This window comes from Blastomyces gilchristii (assembly GCF_000003855.2).
Source record: "Blastomyces gilchristii SLH14081 genomic scaffold supercont1.5, whole genome shotgun sequence".
NCBI lineage: Eukaryota > Fungi > Ascomycota > Eurotiomycetes > Onygenales > Ajellomycetaceae > Blastomyces > Blastomyces gilchristii.
The window spans coordinates 1331064-1352739 of NW_003101678.1; the positions used below are offsets into that span (position 1 = coordinate 1331064).

General features: G+C 48.2%; 8 protein-coding genes and 1 non-coding gene across 12 annotated transcripts; 4 read left to right on the top strand and 5 right to left on the bottom strand.

The window, feature by feature from the left end:
* Positions 1 to 123: 123 nt before the first annotated feature.
* BDBG_03340 (WD repeat-containing protein) lies at positions 124 to 2587 on the bottom strand. Its single transcript, XM_002626130.2, has 3 exons — positions 1742 to 2587; positions 1514 to 1677; positions 124 to 1443 (listed from the first exon to the last, which is right to left on the bottom strand). The coding sequence occupies exons 1-3, from the start codon at positions 2265 to 2267 to the stop codon at positions 640 to 642; spliced, it is 1494 nt and encodes a 497-aa protein (XP_002626176.1). The 5' UTR covers positions 2268 to 2587; the 3' UTR covers positions 124 to 639.
* Positions 2456 to 5023, top strand: BDBG_03341 (sphingomyelinase). Its single transcript, XM_002626131.2, has one exon. It carries the CDS (start codon positions 2650 to 2652, stop codon positions 4225 to 4227), a length of 1578 nt encoding a protein of 525 aa, XP_002626177.1. The 5' UTR covers positions 2456 to 2649; the 3' UTR covers positions 4228 to 5023.
* On the bottom strand, positions 3016 to 8087 carry BDBG_03342 (thiazole biosynthetic enzyme, mitochondrial; the record flags this gene model as incomplete). 3 transcript variants are annotated; one of them, XM_031721206.1, is made up of 4 exons in its annotated part: positions 6432 to 6465; positions 6333 to 6346; positions 5647 to 5996; positions 4891 to 5564 (listed from the first exon to the last, which is right to left on the bottom strand). In XM_031721206.1, exons 3-4 carry the CDS (start codon positions 5981 to 5983, stop codon positions 4891 to 4893), a joined length of 1011 nt encoding a protein of 336 aa, XP_031577676.1. In that variant the 5' UTR covers positions 5984 to 5996; positions 6333 to 6346; positions 6432 to 6465. The 3 variants fall into 3 exon arrangements, with proteins under 3 accessions (XP_031577674.1, XP_031577675.1, XP_031577676.1); XM_031721204.1 differs by having other exon boundaries at positions 3016 to 5564; positions 5647 to 6346; positions 6432 to 7090; XM_031721205.1 differs by having other exon boundaries at positions 4441 to 5564; positions 6263 to 8087.
* BDBG_03344 (uncharacterized protein) lies at positions 6721 to 10869 on the top strand. Its single transcript, XM_031721207.1, has one exon. It carries the CDS (start codon positions 8836 to 8838, stop codon positions 10066 to 10068), a length of 1233 nt encoding a protein of 410 aa, XP_031577677.1. The 5' UTR covers positions 6721 to 8835; the 3' UTR covers positions 10069 to 10869.
* BDBG_03345 (retrograde regulation protein 2) lies at positions 10287 to 13486 on the bottom strand. Its single transcript, XM_002626135.2, has 2 exons — positions 12753 to 13486; positions 10287 to 12619 (listed from the first exon to the last, which is right to left on the bottom strand). The coding sequence occupies exons 1-2, from the start codon at positions 12809 to 12811 to the stop codon at positions 10918 to 10920; spliced, it is 1761 nt and encodes a 586-aa protein (XP_002626181.1). The 5' UTR covers positions 12812 to 13486; the 3' UTR covers positions 10287 to 10917.
* On the top strand, positions 12409 to 16601 carry BDBG_03346. 2 transcript variants are annotated; one of them, XM_031721208.1, is made up of 5 exons: positions 12409 to 13372; positions 13440 to 13866; positions 13939 to 14202; positions 14274 to 15944; positions 16012 to 16601. In XM_031721208.1, the coding sequence occupies exons 2-5, from the start codon at positions 13804 to 13806 to the stop codon at positions 16027 to 16029; spliced, it is 2016 nt and encodes a 671-aa protein (XP_031577678.1). In that variant the 5' UTR covers positions 12409 to 13372; positions 13440 to 13803; the 3' UTR covers positions 16030 to 16601. The 2 variants fall into 2 exon arrangements, with proteins under 2 accessions (XP_031577678.1, XP_002626182.2); XM_002626136.2 differs by having other exon boundaries at positions 14274 to 16601.
* A 1287-nt stretch (positions 16602 to 17888) lies between these two features.
* BDBG_03347 (uncharacterized protein) lies at positions 17889 to 19086 on the bottom strand. The gene is made up of 2 exons (XM_031721209.1): positions 18449 to 19086; positions 17889 to 18179 (listed from the first exon to the last, which is right to left on the bottom strand). The coding sequence occupies exons 1-2, from the start codon at positions 18899 to 18901 to the stop codon at positions 18024 to 18026; spliced, it is 609 nt and encodes a 202-aa protein (XP_031577679.1). The 5' UTR covers positions 18902 to 19086; the 3' UTR covers positions 17889 to 18023.
* Positions 19087 to 19252: 166 nt separating this feature from the next.
* On the top strand, positions 19253 to 21537 carry BDBG_03348 (sphingolipid long chain base-responsive protein PIL1). Its single transcript, XM_002626138.2, has 3 exons — positions 19253 to 19959; positions 20082 to 20598; positions 20731 to 21537. Coding segments are annotated over exons 1-3 (879 nt in total). The 5' UTR covers positions 19253 to 19957; the 3' UTR covers positions 21091 to 21537.
* Positions 21538 to 21576: 39 nt separating this feature from the next.
* BDBG_16797 lies at positions 21577 to 21674 on the bottom strand. Its single transcript has one exon. It is a non-coding gene; the product is annotated as a tRNA-Leu (tRNA).
* Between the last annotated feature and the right edge of the window lie 2 nt (positions 21675 to 21676).

Sequence of the window (21676 nt, forward strand, 5' to 3'; positions counted from 1 at the left end):
GTAAGTTAAATTAAACCCAGTTATGTGAAAAGCTAAACACACTGTATACGCTGCGTATATACACATCTATGGAAACAGGCTCTGTTATTTAAGGTTTAGGAGTAATTTACAAAATTTATGATTGTTTTCCCTCATTATTATATCTATTATAAAGGGGTGGCGATGGAATCTCCAACTCTGGAGACCTAAATACATACCTGCAGCCCAGATGTTGCATGATCAACACACCCAAAATAAGCTATATCACCTGTCTCGCTGATTTGTTCTTAGAAACTCGCAACTGGGGTGGACAGGGATGCATTTTTGACTGTTTGGGCCTAAACTGGCCGGAATGAAAATGAGGAGATGCGCTTTTTTTATTTTTATTTTATTTTTTTCATTCTCTTAGCTCAGCTCATTATGTAGGGCTTATATACTCGGCGCTTCTAGCCTTTGTGGCAGTAACTAATTATTCCCGACGTTGACGTTTAGAGAATATCCCTGGGCGATGGTGTTTGAATGTTTGAATATGCATCTTGTAAAGCAGCGGAAGTTCATTGCTACACGACATGCGGCCAGCCTCATATCTTGCCAGGTAGGGTTTCATAAAACATAAATTTCTGAAAAAAGAGAAAAAGACGCTCCAAAGCAAAAAATTCATTATCTCATAGCAGTATCACCATCAACATCCATGTCAAGGCCGGCTTCGCCTTTCACACGTGCTTCATCTTCCGGTGGCTCACATTCTGGAAGCTCGCCCACTGCCTTGTTCTGATCTTTCGACCCTAAAAGCGGCTCCTCCTCCTCCCAGACTCGTATAGTCCTGTCCAAACCACAGCTTGCAATTAGCCGCCTCTTCCCAGAATGATGGGTGTCAACGCCCAAGACAACATCAGAATGCCCCTCCAGCTTCTGCAACACTTTTTTATTTACCACGTCCCAACACAGCACCGCCCCATCCTCACTGCCGCTGGCTGCAAACGCCACAACCTCTCCGCCAGGCGCACCATATACCCCAAAAGCACCTGAAAGACTATATTTCTTGTTTTTATGCCCTTGGTATGTCTTGATGCATCGTCCCTCAACGTAATCCCACAATCTAACGCAGTCGTCATGCGTCCATGCGAGTACGTACTTGCCATTTGGTGAGAATTTGACAGCTGAAACGGGCGGGTTGTCTTCGTGAACAAGCGTGCGGAGACATTGCCCTGTGGCAGTGTCCCATATGCGGATGAGGCCGTCACTGGCACATGAGACAATGAGAGTCCCGTCGCGCACGACGTCGACACCAGCAACGGGATCGGAGTGGGCTGGGAGTGACCGCATTACCCGTGCGGATCGGACATCCCATAGATACACAGCTTCGTCATACGAACCGCTGACAAGCATGTTTCCTTTCGGAGAGAAGGCGATGCAGTATATGTAGTTGTGGTGGCCGAGAAACGGGTTGGGATGTGGTTTTCCCTGCGAAAATTAGGTCAATTAGCACATGAAATACACCTGGCAAGGAAGTGCAATTGGGGCGAAAACTCACAGTTGGGACATGCCACAATCTAATAGACTTATCATCAGAACCTGATGCTATTAGAGCTCCGTCCGGGCTCCATGATATTGTGGAAATGCCAGCCAAATGTCCTTCGAAGGTATGGATAAGTCGTCCACTGGCTGTATCCCATATTTTTATCGTAGCATCCGCAGCTGTTCCCAATGCATTAGAACCACAAAAGTGATAAAAAAGATTTCATCCAAGTTTTATCCTTACAGCAACTAGCGATCATAGATCCATCAGGAGAGAATTTGACGGATGACACTCCTAACTGGTGACCTTTCAAAACATACTTTTCTCTGTAGTATAATCGCTCGGGCTTGGGTGGAGGAGATGGAGGTAGCGGTGTGGGCGTTGGCGATGAAGGGAGTTTGACCGAGCGTTCTCTATCTTCCCCCTCAAGTGTGGCATCCTCAGATTCATCCCCACGGTCACTCTCTTGCGGACTACTTCCTCGCGAGGATGCCATGCTATTTATTCCTGACCTCCGTCGCCGCCAATAAGAGCTGGCATTTTCTGCGAGTTCATCTGGGCTCCCTGACGCGCTGCGGCTGCGGCTGACGGAATTATTTCTTTTGTATCCTGCAGACGATCTGTAAGAATTAGGAATTTCTCCATCCCAGCTTTGTCTCATCCGCTCAACCTCGGAGTTGGCTGCGAGCTCGTCCGAAGAGGTTTCCGGTGTTGAGGTGTAGCCGTTCTCCAAACGCCGCTTTTTCGAGGGATGACTTTCTTCAGCCATACTGAATAAGAAAAAAATATATTACCGACGTGAAACACAGCAACACTCTGCAAATGAAAGACGGGTGCGGCGAGTGTCCTGGGCTCCTGGTGAATCTGCGTTGAATCTCGCCGGATGCCGTTATGTTATTGAGATGAATGTACGCGATTCTGCCGCCAATCAAGGCGCCCAGAACAGAAGGCGGTGGTCGGGCGCATTCGTCCGAACGGAGTACCTCGATGGCTTTGCAGTTTTACAATCGCTGGCAATTATATGACTGCACAGTAGGGAACTATTCGATCTTATCTTGAATTTGTGCTTTATTGGAACTTCCCATGTTTGTTTATGCCGTCTCCAGATTTGCCTGTTCCAGAATTTAAACCGGCATTTTCCAATTTCCACGATGCTCCCCGAGAACAGCGACGAGCTCCCAGAGAAGATAAACATCCTCACCCTGAACTGCTGGGGTCTTAAATTTCTTTCCACATACCGTCGCGAACGTCTTCTTGAGATTGGGAAACGCATAGCCCGCTCCGATGATCCGCCACACATCGTTGGTCTACAAGAATGCTGGACACAGGAGGACTACAGCAACATCCGCAGAGAGACGCGGGAGATCCTCCCATACGGCAAGTTTTATTTCAGCGGCATATTTGGCGGTGGTCTGGCTATTCTCTCAAAATGGCCCATTGAAGAAAGTACCATGTACGAATATCCGTTGAACGGTCGCCCTACTGCATTCTTCCGGGGTGATTGGTTTGTTGGCAAGGGGGTCGCATGCGCTAGGATCCGTATTGGACCTTCGCCTACTGATACTGCGGAAGTCTTCTGTACACATCTTCATGCGCCCTATGAAAAGGAACCGCGAGATTCCTATCTCTGCCATAGAACAGCGCAGGCGTGGGAAATTGGCAAATTAATGAGGGCCGCTGCCGAAAGGGGGCATCTGGTCATCGGGCTAGGGGATTTTAACATGCTTCCACAATCCTTTGCTCACCGACTCATTACTTCGCATGCACCAGTCAAGGATGTATGGATCCATCTACACCCGGACTCATCTATTGGCGCAGCGGTAGACGCCGTCGAAATGGCCAGGAAGAAGCCGGTCCCATCTGCTGATTTCAATATCATCGAAAACGGAGCTACGTGCGATGGTATTTTCAATACGTGGCGCTGGAACAAATCACAGCAAAAGAGGCTCAAGCGCGAAGGTCATATAGAAGTCGACGGCCAACTTCCTGACCCCCTCGGGAAACGTCTCGACTACATATTCATCGGAGACGGCGCGTACAGCAACTTCTCCTCGCCTAGGAAATGGACCATTGTCTCCGCCCGTGTATCCATGATGGAAAGACACCCAACCCTCCACTGCTCACTAAGCGACCATTTCGGCGTAGAAGCCACAATCACGCTAGATGTAGCCAAAGACGACGATAGCGAGGAAGACCTGTCTTCGTTCCTCCCCATCCAAAAACACATCGAGTCCATCCGATCCAGGTCCTCCGCGTGCATAACCACACGCATCACCGCAGAAAACGCCAGGGACCCAAACGCCAATCCGAAGTCGACCGCGAGTGCGGCCGTAGCCCACCAACAACAGCAGGTAACGCGCATGGCAGGTATGTACGACCAGATCCTCCATATGATATCCGCCTACACCGGCCGAGAGCGATTCCAGCGCCGTGCGCGCCTTGGCCACTTTATTGTCTCCCTGGTCATCACCATCGCCTGCTTGGTTGGTGTATGGTGGTCTCCGCACGCGTTTGTCTCGTTCATTCTCTGCCTGGTTAGTTCCCTGAGCCTCGTCGCGGGGACCATTGATGGGTTGATTGGCGGCTTGTTTGTGAGCAGTGAGTTACGGGCGCTTAAGGAGTTTGAGTGGGAGATTCGGAATGCGAGGAGGACTGTGTTGGGGTTGGGGTTGGATATTGAAGAGGAGCATAGATCGCCGAAACCGGTACAGAGAGGTTGGTGTCCCTGAGAGCTTTGGAAACGGAGCGGCGGAGGTTCTCTACTCCTTGTTTTCTTTCTTCGTCGTATTTACCCTTTCTCAAAAACTTCTTTTTAATATTTTTGATGGATGATATTGATCTAATATTTCCGTTTGAGTTTCATGAGGAATGTTGCCATTACTTTTCGTATATGATTATATGATTATGTGTTTTATATATCAGATTTCCTAATTGCCTGGTGTATCGGGGACGGATGCATTTCTAGTATCCAACTGGACTGTGGGTGGGTGATTATGTGAGTCACGTTTTGTTTCTAGTTTTGGTCATGTTTATTTCCTAAGCCCCTCCCTATATACAATTAACAATTGGTGGGAATACGAAAGGTGGGCACCTCTTGCGTTTATCTATTCTACATTTATTTTGTTATGTGGGCAATTTCGATACTATTGCAAGTTTTGACTATCAATGTCCAAAGCACTCATGTACATACATTAATATCACCTCCCTAAGGGGAGGGACGAAATATCTGCTTTAACGACAGTAAAGGGACTCTTGTGCCGGCCCATGAACAAGCAGACAAGCATTTAATACATTTTTATCCTCCCATGACGTGTTCGCATTATTTTGGAAGACTCCTTCCGTTTCCACTTTCCCTTCGCCTCCAGCCCTTTTCAGGCTTTGAAGGTCAGAAATCAATACCCATTCGGATCAGCACACTCTCTCTTTCGCTCCTCGAAAACTTCCAGCGCAACCTCCGCTGCACGCACTCCACTGAGCATCATGGCCGAAAAGATCGGGCCCATACGGTGCCACCCGTCAACCTCACTCAACTCCATACCTCCAATAATCAACCCCTTGGTCACCTCCCGAGTATTCTTCACAATCGCCTCCTCGGCCGAGTTCATGTCCAGCCCGCGCATGCCACCCAATTTCTCAATTGCAGACATGGACACGAGGCGCTTGGCGCAGAACGCACCGAAAGGGCCATCGTGGCCGGTAGTACTAATGACCAGAGGTGCGTTGATGGTGTTGGGGTCCATGCAGGAGTGGTCATCGTGGTGAAGAGTCACGAGTGTCCAGTTGGTCACGACACCAGCAATGCGAACACCCTGTGTGTCGCCCGGAATTGGGGACGGGCGAGTGACCAAGTCCTCAACACAAGTGGCGTTGAAGAGCTTGATGTTTGGGAAGGAGAGGACCTTAGAGAGTAAGGTGGAAGTGAAAAGAGCAGCATGCTTAATCACGACCATGTTGGGGTTGGAGGGTTCCTGTTCGTACGGAACCCCTAGGTCATCGAGGAAACGGTCAGCCGGCTTGCGGAGGACCATGGCGGAGAACAGTTGGCCACCGAGCCACGCACCACCGCCTGGCAGTTGTGTTAGCAAGAAAACAATGTGCTACGATAATAATCTAATTTTGGTTCTTGGTTACAACAACGGTAAACGTACCAGGGGAGACGGAAGCCTCAATGACGGCAATTTTCAAATCCGGGCGTGCCTTGCCCAGGACATAGGCAGTGCTGAGACCGCAGGATCCAGCACCGACAATCACGATGTCACTCTCAGCATAGGTGTCCAGATCCTTGAAGTAGCGGCGCGTCATAGCGCGGGAGACTTGGCTCTCGCGAATATGGCCGAAGCTAAAGTCATCCCATTTTCCAGCAAATTCATCCAAAATGGTGCCGGTATTCGTAAGGCTCCCATTGGTGGTGGTGGGCTTGTTGGTTTTGGTAGCAAGAACAGCTGGAGGAACTACCACGTCGTATGTTGCAGATGGAGGAGACATTTTTCAAGAGATACTATATGCACCATGTTAGGAGTACAGTTCGAGGTTATGGGGGTAAGGGGAGAAAGAAGGCATGATCCTTTCGCTGGTATTATCCAGATCAAGTTATGACCGTATGATTTCAGAACGAAGCCTCAGAGCCTTCCCGTAGCATAACAACATCTCTCTTTTCGCCCTTTAGTGGGTTGGGGTCGAAGAAGAGGTGGATGCGGCTATTCGCGGGAGGGGTGAGGGAACGAACACCGGTTCATGCACAAATGAGTTACTCCATTGAGATACCTTGATCATGGTTGGACATTATCCCCAGCTGAGGAAAATTCATGGCTTCTATCTTGTGTGAGAGATGTACCAGATGAACTTGGTCTGCTGGGGTTTTGATAACTAGCACACATTAGCAAGGCCGGCCAATGGCGGGGTAAATTTCAGAAGGGTGGAAGAGGGATCTGACCAAGTCAATGCTATAAGTACAATTCAGTTTCGGATCAATTGGGTGGATTAGGTTACGAATTCGGTTGTCGAATAATACCAATACTGGGGATGAGAGGTGTTGGGTAGAGATGGAGGAGAATGCCGGATTTGTTGGGGAAGTGGGAGGTTTATATACCTGCGCCGCGGAAAGGAGGGGTTGTGCTGAGTCAGCCCGGTGAGGATTGCTGCAAACTTGTGACTCTGGTGACTGGCCAGAACAAACACACGCAAATAATACCAAGTGGGGGTTATCACTCATTCAAGTCAATAGTATTGGCAAGAAGAGCTCAAAGGCATCTTTTACCGTGAACTCTACTTGGCGCCTTTTCGGGCCGGGAGAGGTAGGTTGTCCCGAAGTCGGCATCACCACTGCTACTCGTTGCGATATACGAAGGGGGATTAGGGATTATGGGCTTGGACATTAATTAGTACAGCTCCCAAGCATTGAATCACTCTCCGCTCCAGGACCGGAAGTTCGTTCGGTGTGTGAAATCCGGGCATCACAAGGACCGACTCGACTGGAAGGAATTTGAACCTCCTGAGGCTCTCCAGTTTCAATTCGCCTCTATACCTGAGATAGGGAAAAGATCAAGTTTTATATAACCAGGTCTACTACTGCTACCCTCCGTTGATTTAGTGGCTACAACGGATACTGTGGGAAGATTCCGTGAAATCTCTGGGCTGCAAGAGGCAACATATTGCTTATTTTTCACTCGGTAGCGAGCGGTGCGTGGTTTATCCGGGGTATTGTATTCCAACATAGTAAGTTACATAAGGTATAAATCATTGAGCGAATATAAGGTACCGACTGCTATTATGCATGCAAGCGATATTTCAAAAGCCATAAATACACTGATCATACCTCAAACGTAAGAACTTATCGAGTTGATCTCATTGCGGGAAGTTTCGTCGGCTGGGAATCAGGATCCTCCCTCCCCTCTGCCCTTGAGCAATGGTGCGAAAAATAAAATCAGGGTACATCTATGCAGCACTCATAGAGTAAATCCCGCCCCTATCCTTTGCAAATTGCATCGAGGGACCGCTCACTGGGGGAATATCTTGGATCGCTGAATCATCTCAGCACTCTCCTTTCGCACCAATGCGCCCTCGTGAGAATCATTCCGCAGCTTCCGGGCCTAGAGCTTAACATCCCCAAGGAAGCTGCTGACGGCCTCACCATCTCCAACATGAAGTGTGACCATGTCAGTCTGCTTGTGAGACTACTCCTTTGCCCCATCGTGGCAGAAGGTGATCATGGAAGATGGGTTGTGAGATTGCACCATCCTCAGGGAGGAGATGGAGGACGCGGATTTGGGCATCGAACCTGGCCAACAACGAGGAGCACAGAAGAAATGCTAGGGTAATATATCCACTTTATGAGACCTAGCAATGATTGTGTGGGTTGGACACTGTCGGGTTGCGATTTCCAGGTCTTAACTCCTTCGGCTGTGCTCCTAGAGTTGGATTTGGCGGGGAGGGGCTTATTGTCTGTCTCCTCCTCCATCTTGAGTTTCTCCTATAGGAGGAACTTTGCCATTCAGATGGTACTTGTTGTATCCATAAAGCATTCAGCATCAGAAAAAGTTTCAATTGAGGATCTATCAATATTATAATCGTGGATTGCTATAATGCTGGTGTACGAATAACTCCTCCTACCCTTCGATGATGTCATTGTGAAGGATGGCGTCGAGCCTGTGATTGGTTGAATTGCAGTCGACTAGTTAAAGTCTTCGAAAATTCTCCTAGGTCTTGGCATATGAAAACAACAACATTGATGACAAAACACCATTATTACTACGCTAGACAGTATGAACGACGTAGTTTGTATACAGATCTGGCATGATGCTCTGGTTATGATTATTTATTATCTACGTGCATTGCTGAATGAAGATATCCTGATTTCCTATTTTAGCAATATATTCTAAATATATACGTTGATGGCTGCCTTACCCCTACCCGAACCCAAGAGAGCCAATATCCCCCTCAATATTCTATACGGAGCATTCCTTGAAGATAACCCACGCCATGTATAGCAGATCTGCTACATGTTGGTACCTACCCTCCAGTGAATTTCCCTAGAGAGTGTCATTTGAATTCACAACTATGATATTTCCTTCCTTCCATCACCCGTCTCCAACATGGACTGGCTCTATAAATATCAGTGTCCAGTGCAGCGTGTGTGTCTTTTTCCGCCGTTCTCTTCCTTTCGCAACTTCTTCACAACCACAGGTTCATTTTTTGAATAGTTTCAAGCTTTTCTTGGATACCCTTATTCCTTTGCTACAGTTTACCAAGGTTGCCTTGTTTAGTAGTTACTCGCCGAATTATACTATATCATCATCTATTGGAGCATCTTGATACCACATCTATAATAAGGCTTTACGATGGCTGAGAAACAACCTACTACCGCTCCGGCTATCCCGGTTCCCTCTGCAGGCCAAGTTGCCTCCACGCCAGGAACAAATGAAGCTGTTACTAGATCTTTAACTGACAACTCCCTACCCAGAGAAGCAACCAGCATCCAAGGCGTGGCAGACGATGTCCTAGCAGAATACAACGCTGCCCTTGCTGCAGATCCCTCTCTGCGATCGGCTACACCAAATCAAGAGTGGGAAGACTATGAAACGATTCTTGCCCAGAACCCTGAGCTCATGGCCCCTATCGTGGCTAACAAGACAAATATATTCTACACGTCCAAAAATAAATGGGAATGCGGCCACGAAGGCCCCGAGATGCCAACAGACATCGAGAAGGAAACTGACGACGACGACGACGATGGAAGGGAGTCTACCACTCTTATTAACGAATGTCGAGGCCTGTGCCCCGACTGTCTAGACCCTGACACCAACCCAGCTCTGCACAAAGAAACCATCGTCGACGGAAAAGTGTTCTACATGTCTAAGGATAAATGGGAATGTGGCCATGAGGGCGAGGAGATTCGAACGGATATCGAGCAAGATTCCCTTGACATCCAAGCTGACAAGCCTTCTGTCCTTATCAATGAAGTAAAGGGCATCTGCCCTACATGCATGGACAAGTGGCATAAGTTGGAAAGCGGGGATGGGGAGGACGGCGGAGACGAGCGTGGTGGTCCTTCTGCTGGCCCGGCTGGTACAGCTAGTAGCAACCCCCCAACGTACGACGAGGCCCTAGAAGCCAATGGCCAGTATGACCAAGATGATGAGGAGGATCGCTTGGTTTTCCAAGTTGGATTGTTGGATCTAGATGATGGTCCAACCAAAGGTAAAAACGCTGAGCGCGGCGGTGCTGCGGCTGAATCCCCTGGAGTAGAGGACGCTACGCCCAGTGGATCGGGCTCCCGAATGAAAGCAACTGAAGACGCTGGTTATGAAACCAGAGCGTCCACGGTCTATGACGACGATGATAACCCTGACGACGGATACTACAACAATAACCCTGTCGATCAGAGGGGCTATGATGGTAATAAGGACGCCAATTATCACTCTTCCGGAGGCGAAGAAGAGATCAGTGGCCGTAAACCCCACGTTGAAATTGAAATCGACTCTAATGCCCAAGTGGCCATTGAAGTGGAAGTCAATCCCGGTATTGACAGTGTCAAAAATGCTGGGCCGGAGCAGAAGAAGCCTGCCCAATGAATGGTCTATCTACCAGTGAATAATTCTGTTGACTTTTGTTGGCATATGAAGAGCCATAAATCTTTGTTTTTTTTCATGCACTTTGATATTTTGTTTTCTTTTCGGGGAATTTAGGCTTGCGTCCTGGTACTTTTTTACCTGCGCTGGGTAAAATAAGTATCCGCCTGCTCGTTTCTTGTTTCATTGTTTCATTTCTTTGTTTGTTTATTTGGTTTGTTCTCTTTTTCACTTTTTGGCCTTTGGCTTGAACTTGAGACGCCTCGTTCGCAGTTTGCAAGTTCTTACGTTTTACTTGGTTAAATACACTCGGTTTTACTCGACTTGTTGAATTTCCCCCCAATCTCCGTGCGGTCATTTTATGCGCTGGGAAAGATTCCCCTCCCACCCGTCCTGCGCAACCAAATCAACCCATGTGAATTTACGCCATTACTCTATGGAAGTAGTTTATTTGCCTCCAGTGCTGGAGATCTCGCACCTGCTGACATGCGACACGCTGTTTTCCAGATTTGGGGTATGACATTTTTCATTATCATACGTTAGGGGAATAGTTTGACATCCGGGTTTTGTTATCATCGGCATATTACAATAGTTAACTACTTGCTGGCCATATTATTGATAAGCGTTCACAAATATAACCACAAGTTTGTTCACCCCTCAGGTTCCTTTTTACAAAGAATCGCCCTCCTCGGAGCGCAATCCTAACCGAAACCAACTTGCTTTCAGAGCCTTGGTAAATCAAACTATAAAACATATAGAATAGGTCGAAAAATGATCCTTACCCGTAAAAAGAAAAGAATAAATAAATACAACGTACCTACCCTACCATGCATTATAACCAAAATAATCGTGTCACAACCCCTCCACAACCTTAACCCCAACCTTGATCCCAAAGCGCCCGTGCCCCTTTTCCTTCGGAAGCCAATGCTTCCTCTTCCCAATCTTCTCAATACGCTTAACTCCAACCGCCAAGAATTTCTCATCCGTAAACGCACCCTCAATATCACCATTATCCTCCCCGTCCCCACGATCCCTGCGGGGAATCTTAATCGTCAACTCAATCCCAGCAAGCTTTTTCTTCTTCCCAAGCCCAGTGTCCACGCAGCGCACTTGGAAATCAGCCCGTGGACCCTGGTGCGGAACTAGGCCGGCGGGATAGATACTGCTGACAAACGCCGTCACGCGCCCGATATACCGGCACCACCATGCCTCTTCAACCGAGAGGATGCGGCGGAGTCGGTAGAGGAATGTTTCGTGCGGAGAGGGAAGGTCGCCGGCGCAGCTGTCGTATAAGACAAGAGCGAGGGCGGCGCGACGCTCGTGCGAGAGGCCATGCGTATAACAGAGGAGGCCGGTTGCGGTGGAGTTGAGGGCCGCGGAGGCGCGAGTTTCTTTGGTCGCGGACCCGTGGGTATGCATGATATTTGCGACGGCGGAAATGAAGTCGAAGTTGAAGAGGGGGGGAGGGGTGAATTCCTTATGTGTCAAGTTCGTCGAGAGCTGCGGCAGAGCGCGGAAGATAAGTTCGCCGATTTGAGAAGCGGATTCTTTTCTGTATGGCAACGTTGCTGTGACGAGGGGGTCCTGGAGACGGATTTCCATGGGTAGTTTGTCAAATAGGAAGCCCTCGCGCACGCCTCCTTGGCAGAAACGGACGTCTTTGATTTTTGGGAGGGCGTGGGAGAGTGCATGGATGAGGAATGCGACTGCGGGGGCTTGGGCTCTTCGTCTGTCGGAGACATGGGATATGTCGACTACCTCTGACGCAGCCGCCAGCTTCTCTAATGGCTTTGTATTTCTGAAGGACGGGAAGGGCACCTTAAAGCCATTGATGATTTGGATTGGGTAAGGGTCAATATCTGACTGGTTCATGAGTAGGTAGCCCCAGCCCCTGAACCCGCCTCCGCTAAGATAGAGGTCAAAGCCACCGTTTTTCCTTGCGTCATCGACTATTTCTTTTGGAATGTCGAGGTCCTTGTACGCCTGTCTGAAATTGGTTGTTATTTCCCCCGACAGTTTTTCCAATGCATCATCTCCAATTTGCTTGGCCTCTTCTAACTTCTTCGTCAATGCTGCCGCACCATATGGGAAACTGAAGCCCCGCTTCGCTTCCGCTCTCGGCGATATCCAAGTGATCTGAACACTGCCCCCTCCCAGATCCATTATAAGACCCTCCACCACCCCAAGGCTACTTGCTATACCTAGAGATCCAACCCTACCTTCTTCTTCTCGTGAAAGCATTTGAATCTCCCAGCCCGTAGCTCTTGTCACTCGATCTCTAAACTCCTCAGAATTCGGCGCAGTCCGAGTGGCCTCGGTAGCTATAACATAAATGTTCGATGGCGGGACTCCAAAGTCAATGCATGTTTGCTTGAATCGCAAAAGAGAGGATACAACCTCCTTTTGTACCTTTTTGGAAATTGGATGTCTTTGGCCGCTTCCTTTCTCGTGTTGTGCATCGTATAGTGAAATACCCGCACGATCTTGGAAGAGTGTCGGCATTATCCTGGCGGTTGGCGGGGTAAGATCCGAGATTGAGAAGCGGATGCCATTGCTGAATTTGCGAATTAGCTACTGGATGATGCAACTACAGTAACTTATATAGTATATAGTATATGGTTTAGATATACAATATCTCGGTCCAATCTTGGCGCCAGGGGGGGAATAGAATGGAGTGGCAAACATACCTTCCCATGTCCACAACGCCATGGTAGTATCTGTTCACTCCCTTCGATAGGATCTGCATATCTGGTGTTAATCAATCCCAGCGTAGGACAGGGCCTTGTCCTTGATATCTCCTCTTAGTTTATCTGGCAAGTTGAATTTAGATACCGTGTATGCAGAGCAGAATGAGCTATTGATAAAAGCTGAGTTTGCAACTTTCAAGGGAATGTTCAAAGTCGTCAGCGTCACTGCCCCACCACCATATTAATAGCAGGTTTGCAGCACAGCTCCCTCTCGCTTTCCAGGAGCTGCCGGTTTGCAAGCTGACTTCCAATTCCCAGACATCCTTTCGACATCTGTAAGGAAAAGTCAACAGTGACTGAAAAATAGGCGACTGTCATGCTCGAGTCTCATTCGTTCGTATTTCCACATCCCGTGCATGGTGAACTTCTCTTACAGCGATCAGCTCCAGCCACTCATACTAGCTTCCGGTCAATCAACCATAGGGAGCACTTTTTACTCTTTACGCTGCGTACTCCAAGACGGATCCCACTCAAAGATTTGATTTCTCATTGGAATATTACTGTGAATTGTCGGTAGAGAAATCGCACTAATTGAGCCTATGTTGAATCATTTATACCAGGTAAATAATGTTTACAACTTCTTTACTTGAAATAGTCATTGGGCATAGAAACTGACATTATCACAAGATGCTGCACATCCCATATCTACACATTATTATTGAACAGAGTTCTAATATCACAGATACACGCATAGTATATATATACATATATATTGTATCGTACAACTTTTTGGAGCTGAAAAGCATAAATGCCAAGACAATTTCACGTGAATCGTAAACTAGCCAGCTTAGACTAGTGTGCTCTTGGCAGGGATCAATTGCTTAAGATCCAGATCGCAAATGAAATATCGCGTTGGTCGCGTCCAGCATCGATCACTCCCTTCCAGTATCCCCAGAGCGGTCGCAAGGGACTTCTCAAATTATCTTGCTATTGTCACATGACGGCTCGCGCTTACTCTACTTTGTGAGGTTTCATTATCAGATCCGCCTGAATGAGCAGGCAAAGTGCAGCCGCGAGGATGGCTGATCCAGCGGGAGGGGTGCCGCAACAGCTGGTAGGATAATCTTGCGACCAGTGGAAATATGGTGCCTCTGAGATACCGTGAAAACTAATTTACTGGTCCCAGTTGCCCCATATGCACCTCGTTTCGAACTATCGGTATCCCGTGATGAACAACCTGTCCCACGATACCGCCGTCGAATACCTCATATCTGCTCCTAAGGTTGTTCGAGAGCTCCAGACCGTGCATTGGATGTTCCTTGATGGCCCGCCTGACGGGACCGTGATGCTCGTCTGGCAGCCCTTGAATCATTTGGGAACGACTTTCGCCAGCGATGGATATGTGTGGGCTGATGCTGAGCTGCTCTACAGCACGGAAATAAGAGGCTACGTAAGGATATGCCAACTTTGATTCTCCTATGCCTCCATTTTTTTTCTAATACCTCCTTTTTATTTATATAGAATTTGGAGTTATATCTTCAACGTTGCGGATACCATCCCCCCAACGAACAGATAGCTACACATTGCCGAAAGCGGTACCGCCTTACCCCAACCAAAAACCCCAATGCGAACGTTCTGCCATGCGATCCGTCGTTATGGATAATTCACTATTCCAAAGCGCCCGCCGGAGATCATATACCTTCGAATCAGATTCCAGCCACGCTCCAGATGCAGAACATCCTTGCCCAAAGACGTTTCCTTCAAAGCCAGGGACAACTTGTGCGCAAGGACTTCATGCTTCACGACCGAAACAGCTGGCCTACCATCAACCTCCCCTCACAAGTGGGACAACAAAACTTTGCGCAACAAGGCGCACCTTACACCAACCCCCTTCTAAGCCGGCAGCAATCTGGCCCATTTTACCAACCACAACAAGGACAGAACTTACCAGGCCCTCAAAGTAAGCAGTCAAGATCCAGCCGCACCGCCACCGCCGCAGCAGCTATGGCAAGCGCTGCTGCAGGGGATTATTCGCTGGAAGAAGAGGAGGTCTCCACAGGAGACCTGTTGGATACTATTACTCCAAGGGATATCAGCAAGATGAGATATCGCCATCACCACGAATGGATGGATGAAATTTTTGGCTCCCCTTACAGCGTAAAGCAAATTATGCCAGTGGATCTAGGATTGGGTCGGAAAGGAGAACTTGAATCTTTAACGTCTGGGTTCTTTGATGCTCCTACGGGGCCGTCTCTTACGCAAAAAGAACTCTCCGCTCCTCGCTCGACTGGGAAGATGGAGCCTGGCAAAGCAGAGGACTTTACCCACGCTGCTAATCGCAGGATTTCTGAAATCACTGGAGAGATTGAAAAAATGAAGCAAAAGCACGCGAAGAGACTGGAAAAGATGAAACGAATCACACTCTTGAAAGAAGCCGAACTAGCGCTCCGTGATGCTTACATTGACCCCGAAGACGTGGGTAACGAGTTTTGGAGAGTTGAGGGCCACTTGGATATCTCCGCGAGAGAAGAGTCCCCTCAGATTGAGTATTCCGATAATCGCCCGAAGACGAGGGTTGATGATATCATCAGTAACCTCGAGAAAACCTTGGGGAAATCGATCGTGCCCGTTACGGAAGTTTCCTGTATTGAGGAAGGGGGTCTTCAGAAAAGAGTCGCACCACCCCAAATCCCTAGTAGCGCCGCTGTGAGAGACGTTGACATGGGCGACGCCGGCATCAGCTTACCTGGGCAAGCAGCTGATTCCGCGCAGCAGCAACCATCAGGCGGTACCTCAGCAGGTCCGGTGCCCGCCCCTGTAACTGCTCCAACCGCTCGGCAGACTAAGGATGAAAAAGCTTCCACTCTTCCACCAGCTACTCAAACTGTGTCTGCATCAGGGCCATCATTTCCATCCGAGCCTTCCAAACCAGGTGCTAGTGTTGATGTCGAGATGGGTGGGATTGAGGTTGCAAAAGCTCATCCCACTACCACCACCGCAGGAGGCCAAGTAACGGGCGAATCAATGGTCAACAAGGAAGAGAATGCGGCGCCGCAGGATACTAGTGTTAATGTCGCTGCCGCTATAGAAGAACCGTCTACCACTACAGAATCAACGAGCGCAGGAGCAGCAGCAACAGCAGCACCGATACTAGCACAACCGCCAGCAACTACAACTACAACACCAGCAGCAGTAAGTGGAGCCGACACACCAATCAGTGGAATCCAAGGATTAACCCCGGCGGCAAATACCGACCTAGGCGAAGCCAGCGCGCTAGAAACAAGTAATTTTGACGATGCGACTGGATTCGGCAATATGGATTCTGCCGGCGATGCGCTGGCGGCGTACAGTGAGCAAAACGATGAGCTAGGGATGGGGGACCTTGATAATTCCGCATTTGGGGAGGCTTTCCATGCGTCGGAGGCGGAGCGTGAGCAGCCGCGGGACAATGAAAATGAGACCGGAGAGATTTCATGATTTCATTTCATAGAATTTCTTTTTTGCCGGGATGGGGATTTTCTCATTGTTGGTTGGGATCTCTGCGCTTTTATGTATGAATATGAAAATGAAATGGGTGTGGAGTATTTTCGTTCCGTTTTATTCATTTGCTTCGCTCTCTCGATTCTTCTTGTTTAATTTGTTTTGATATATACCTTTTTATGTTTTGTCGCAAAAATAAATGTCCAGGGTGAAGGTATGGTATGGGGGTGTTTAAGGTCTAATCTTTTTTCATCTTCCTCGCTTTATAATTATTTCATTTCTACTTACTATTTATTATCTTTGTGGAATTATTTTCACGCATTTTGCGATGTTCTCTTCACCTCAATACAATACATCTTTATATTACCACTTTTGTCTACTTTGAGCGCTCTCCCCACCCGGTAAATCCATAAATGAAAGCCCATCGCAACCGCAAGAAGGCGGTAAATTTAAACGCGATCCGTATCAACGATCCTCTGGTTACAAAAGTTCCAATCATACTTAAGCCCTGCTGATATTGGTAATTTAATATTGGTAGAATCTTTATATAACTGTGGCTCATAAGATCATTCTCCTCAAAACTGTCACGTAACAATATGCACCCGCGTCATGTGACCACTCTGTCCTCGTCCGCATGCACCTATCACAACCAACTCCCTCTCAGCTGTCACTGCAGCGCAGCCACACCCTCCTTGATGTCATCGGTGCAGAGCCCAAGACGGGTGTGTGTGATGGGACCTGCATGACTAACATGATGGTGGGCGGAAGGGGGAGATGACATACTCGCGGTTCAGCGAATACTAGGTAAGAGATGTGTGGCTACGGAAAGTGGAAACACGAACAACTTTTTCCCTTACCGGGCCGGCTTCACTCCCTCTTGCAGCATCCGATCGATCGCTGATGATATCCCGATATTTCAGGGCGTAGCGAAGAGATGCGACACACTGCTCATGGCATGTGCTGCTTCACTTTTTGCAGAGCAGAGCCCTGCGTCTACTCTCCCATCTCCGGGCAACGTGATACCGGTCCCCTCCACTCTTCTATAAAAAGGGTATCTATCATACTCAGAAAAACGAGCAGGTGTTCTCCTGGTGGGGGCCTTCGAAGTGTGAAATTGGATGAATGGACTGGGCACGCGGCTTACCCTCTCCATATATAATGGCATAGCACATGGACAAATTTGTGCTATGCCGTCCCTCTTTTTTCTTGCGTCCTGTTTCTTTTCCTGTCATTACCTCTCTATCTTTTCTCTCTTTTCAACTGACAGCCCATTTGGACTATCTTAACTACTGCTTTGTTAAGACGAAATCTTCAAGAACACACACACATAACACACACTGTGCCCAGTTTCGTGGTTGTCTTGCGAACTTGGCGGTTCTTGTTTCTTGGTTTATATTCTAGCCCACAATCTGCTGCGAATCGGTGCGCCGAGTGAAACACATCTTCATTGTTTTTACTTGATAGATGGCCTACAATATCATGACGCTTTGACGGTGTTAGTTTGATTCAAGAGCTAGGTGAGGCTTATTGGGTTCTATTTATTACCTTACTTCACGATATCCTATGGCCTCTTTGGGCGTTTCTACATAGCTTACAGTGCTTGTTCCTATACCCCCATCTGAGACCCCTATATATGCGCTAGAATATTATCCTCTACTTTTCTGTGCTCAAACTGACCCTTTTTTATCAAGGTTCAAAACTACAACCGCGAACAGCGACCTGACACAAAGCTCCAGAAGCGTTGACCTGACGAACGAATCCATACTTCACTTACCACCGCTACAGCTAATCCTAAGAACAGAAGAGAGCCTTGTCTCTCTCAGATATAGCTACAATGTGTTGCTGCCGCTCCTCCTCTAGTTCTGGTTCAAGCTCCAGCTCTAGCTCCGGATCCAGCTCCAGCTCGAGCTCGAACTCCAACTCCAACTCCCGCTCTCCATCTTGCACCTGCCCCAGGCCCAATCCGTGTCCAAGGCACTCTCATACCTCCTGCCCTAGGTCCTGCAACTGTTATTACTACGTAAACCCTTCCCGGAGCATTCGCATCTACCCCATTTCCTCCCTCTTCTGCCGGCGCCGCACGCCGATAATATGTAGCCGGCCGTACACCGAATGCACTATATATCCAATTTCTCCACGACCGATCACCATCTATCCCGGATGTCCGCCGCGGAGCAGGCTTTCGTACTACTCCAGCTACAGGTGTAGGTGCAGACCTTCATCTCTATTGAGTTGCAGGTGTGGGTATTGATCGAGAGGAATCTGGGGGTATGCTGGGGTTGTGTGTTAATATTGAGAGACGACCCGGCCCTTGCGAGGAGAAGGGGAACAAAGGAGAATGCAGGGCCTGGGGCAGTGTTGTGGGTTAAGCTCAATACCCAGACGGGTGTAGGTTGGCCCTGGAGAGATTCAGAGTGCTGGGATGGCAAATCTGGTGTGCCATCGCCCAATGCCCACCGCAGCTTTGGGAAGCGAGGCCTTTTACCATTAAACACCCACTGCGCATAGCCCAGCTTCCTTCCACTGATGAATAAATTGAACGAGCGTGGAAGGGAGGGGTTACATGATTTTCGACGGACGTGGCTGCGGGATAATACACACTGCTTCCGGTGATCCGTATTCAACATACCGACACAGCCCAGTTTGGAAGTCCAAGTAGGAATAGGCATGCAAATTGCCCTTAGGATTGCCTACTTCCCTCGCGAGAAGAGTGTGCGAAAGCATCGGCCGATTCTAGCATTGTGGGTTTATACACATACAACCACCAGTGGGTGATGTTTGTGGTTGTTTTAAGGGGTATTTTGGGGGGACATGGAGCGATTCTGTTCGTATGATTGCTGTTTTCTTGGACATTGTTTGGGTTGATGAAGAGAGGAAGTCAAATTGAATTGAAGCTTAATCTTGTGTTTGCATTCTCGAGTGATGATATGTATCGTAACTTAATTTGATTTTAGTAACTCATTAACTCCTTTCCCTAGTTCAATTTTCTTCAAAGATAACATCATATTGTATGGTCCCGTGTGAGTGTGAGTAAGGTCTCTCTTCCTGTAAATCGCGGCACCAAAACATCAGCAATTAACTTCAGAGCGGAACTAGGCGGTTAGAAAACAACCACATTCCCTTCCTCTCATTGATCAATCTGCAATAGATCCGTACAACCTACAGAGCATATAACGAATTAACGCAATTAACTCCATGGTTAAGTAATCCGGATTCACCTTAGAGCGTCATGGTACCCCAGATGGGCAACCCATCAGCCATATGACACAATCCGTCACCACTAGAACGCAGTCCCATAATGCATACCAATTTCTTTTGCCCTCTGAAAGATGTCCAGAACATCATCAGGTCTTTGTGACGTCAGCAACCAAGGCAAATTGACCTGTGCCACCGTTCAACCAGAAGGAAACACCGAGGCGATGGGGATGGCAAAAAGGCAGCCATGAAGAAGGAGAAACCTGTTGTTTTGCTCCATTGACAAGTTATTTCTCAATCTCACTGGTGGTTTCCTATGACTTTTGTGGTTAATCCTCTAATCCAAAAAGCATCCGTCGCCTCAATTGCGTTTCGTCTCCAGTACAATCGATACAACATCAACAGAGGAGAAAAGGGCAGATCTGGGGCGAAGAACACCAAATACGTTACTCCCACCTCGCTCATACCCGGTATTCGATACAATTGAAGACACAAGCCTGCCTATAATAAAGTAATATATCTTAATTGAAATGTGAGAGACCGAATCTATCTTCCCATCCTTTCTACGTTGATCTACTACCCCCCTATACAAGGAGTCCGTTAAAGAAAAATCCATAGATTTCTAACGAAACGGAAAACAAATTATATATACAGGTACCGCTCACGCTCCATTCGCAGCAGAGGCAGTCAAGTCATGGATCGCCCTGTCAAGCACCGCTTCAGCATGGCCACCTTGCGTGGCACGCAGCAACCCGAGCTATGTCGCAGGCTCTACAAGCTCATCAAGGCCGAAAACCATGCCATCGGCTCGTACGAGAATGCAGGACGGGACCGTGTCTCCATTGCGTCGCAGCTATCAGACTGGGGTGAATCCACAGGCGATAATGCTGTTTCCGACATTGCCGATAAGCTGGGCGTACTACTCGCGGAAATGGGCGAGCAGGAAGACCTGTATGCGCAGTACCTGGAGGATTACCGTAACGTGCTGAAGCAGATTCGCAATACGGAGGCTTCCGTGCACCCCGCCAGGGAATATAAGGCGCGTGTTGTCGATGATATCCAGAAGCAGAAGTTGAAGGATCCGAATAGCCCCAAGTTGGTGAACTTGGAACAGGAGCTGGTCAGGGCGGAGGCACAGACTCTGGTAGCTGAGGCACAGTTGACGAATATTGTAAGTTTTGACAATTGATTTACTTGATCAACATTCCCTCCCCCTCTAACCACCCATTATCCCCCTCTCTTTTCTTACTGAGAGTCGTTCATTTTAACTGGCAGCAGCTAATCAATTCTTCCCACACTGCAGACCCGCCAAAAGCTCAAGGAAGCATTCGACATTCACCTGGCCGCCACCATCGAAAGGGCAGAGAAGCAAATCATCCTCGCCCGCCATGGTCGTCGACTTCTCAATCTTCTGGACGACACCCCGCTCGTTCCCGGAGATACCCGGGGTGCTTATGAGCAAATGGATCAAGCTCGCCAGGTCCTCAATGATGCCGAACAGGACCTACGAGGTTGGGAGCCCAGCCTGGAGCCAATCCAATCCGCCGCAGCACGCATGGGAACGAATTTGATGCCTGTTAGCCATGTCAATGGTGAAGAGGAAGAGTCTTATCAGAAGGAGTCGGCTCCTGCGTCTTCGATGCCGCAGCCTGTCGCTGCTTAATGGAAGATGTTGGGAAAGGAATGGGCGCTTAATGGCTCTTGGATTTATTGTTTCTTTTGTTTAATCTGCATTATGCATTCTTATGTGTAGGTAAGTATATCCGTGTGTATGCCGCTGAAATTATGATTTGGGTATTCATCGTATCAGTTCAAACCAAAAATTGAAAGAAGGGAGGAGGGAGGGTTTTGGCGATGAAAATAACACCAGAAAAACAAAACCAACAATAGTTCCTGTGACTGGTGGTATTTTGTTGTGTCTTTTCACTGGAGTTTTGGAGAGGGATTGCATATGCTATATTTTATTAATTAAACTCTCCCCAACTAATATGTAGTTTTAATAGTCTGTAGTCCAGTGATAGTTGAAATGTTATTCTTCACAGGATCGTTCTGAAGTGTTCTTCTGCTCATTTCCATACCCAGTGGCTGCTACACAGATCATGATCATACATGGCACAAGCCAGGGAAAAAAAAGAAGAAAAAAGGATAATGGGGGCAGCGCGGTTCGAACGCGCGCGAACTCACGTTCACTGCAGTGTTTCCGGAAAAACTTAAATGCAGCGCCTTAGACCACTCGGCCATACCCCCGA

Coding starts and splice junctions, on each gene's coding strand:
- BDBG_03347 (XM_031721209.1), bottom strand. CDS start 18,901: ATGCCTATTCCTACTTGGACTTCCAAACTGGGCTGTGTCGGTATGTTG. Junction 18,180..18,448: donor GCAACTCAATAGAGATGAAG/GTCTGCACCTAC, acceptor GGCCTGGGGCAG/GTGCAAGATGGAGAGCGGGA.
- BDBG_03346 (XM_002626136.2), top strand. CDS start 13,804: ATGAGCAGGCAAAGTGCAGCCGCGAGGATGGCTGATCCAGCGGGAGGG. Junction 13,867..13,938: donor GAGGGGTGCCGCAACAGCTG/GTAGGATAATCT, acceptor TACTGGTCCCAG/TTGCCCCATATGCACCTCGT. Junction 14,203..14,273: donor GCACGGAAATAAGAGGCTAC/GTAAGGATATGC, acceptor TTATTTATATAG/AATTTGGAGTTATATCTTCA.
- BDBG_03344 (XM_031721207.1), top strand. CDS start 8,836: ATGGCTGAGAAACAACCTACTACCGCTCCGGCTATCCCGGTTCCCTCT.
- BDBG_03345 (XM_002626135.2), bottom strand. CDS start 12,811: ATGCAGATCCTATCGAAGGGAGTGAACAGATACTACCATGGCGTTGTG. Junction 12,620..12,752: donor GGCGTTGTGGACATGGGAAG/GTATGTTTGCCA, acceptor TCGCAAATTCAG/CAATGGCATCCGCTTCTCAA.
- BDBG_03341 (XM_002626131.2), top strand. CDS start 2,650: ATGCTCCCCGAGAACAGCGACGAGCTCCCAGAGAAGATAAACATCCTC.
- BDBG_03348 (XM_002626138.2), top strand. Junction 20,599..20,730: donor AGGCACAGTTGACGAATATT/GTAAGTTTTGAC, acceptor CCCACACTGCAG/ACCCGCCAAAAGCTCAAGGA.
- BDBG_03340 (XM_002626130.2), bottom strand. CDS start 2,267: ATGGCTGAAGAAAGTCATCCCTCGAAAAAGCGGCGTTTGGAGAACGGC. Junction 1,678..1,741: donor ATCTATGATCGCTAGTTGCT/GTAAGGATAAAA, acceptor CATTGGGAACAG/CTGCGGATGCTACGATAAAA. Junction 1,444..1,513: donor GATTGTGGCATGTCCCAACT/GTGAGTTTTCGC, acceptor TAATTTTCGCAG/GGAAAACCACATCCCAACCC.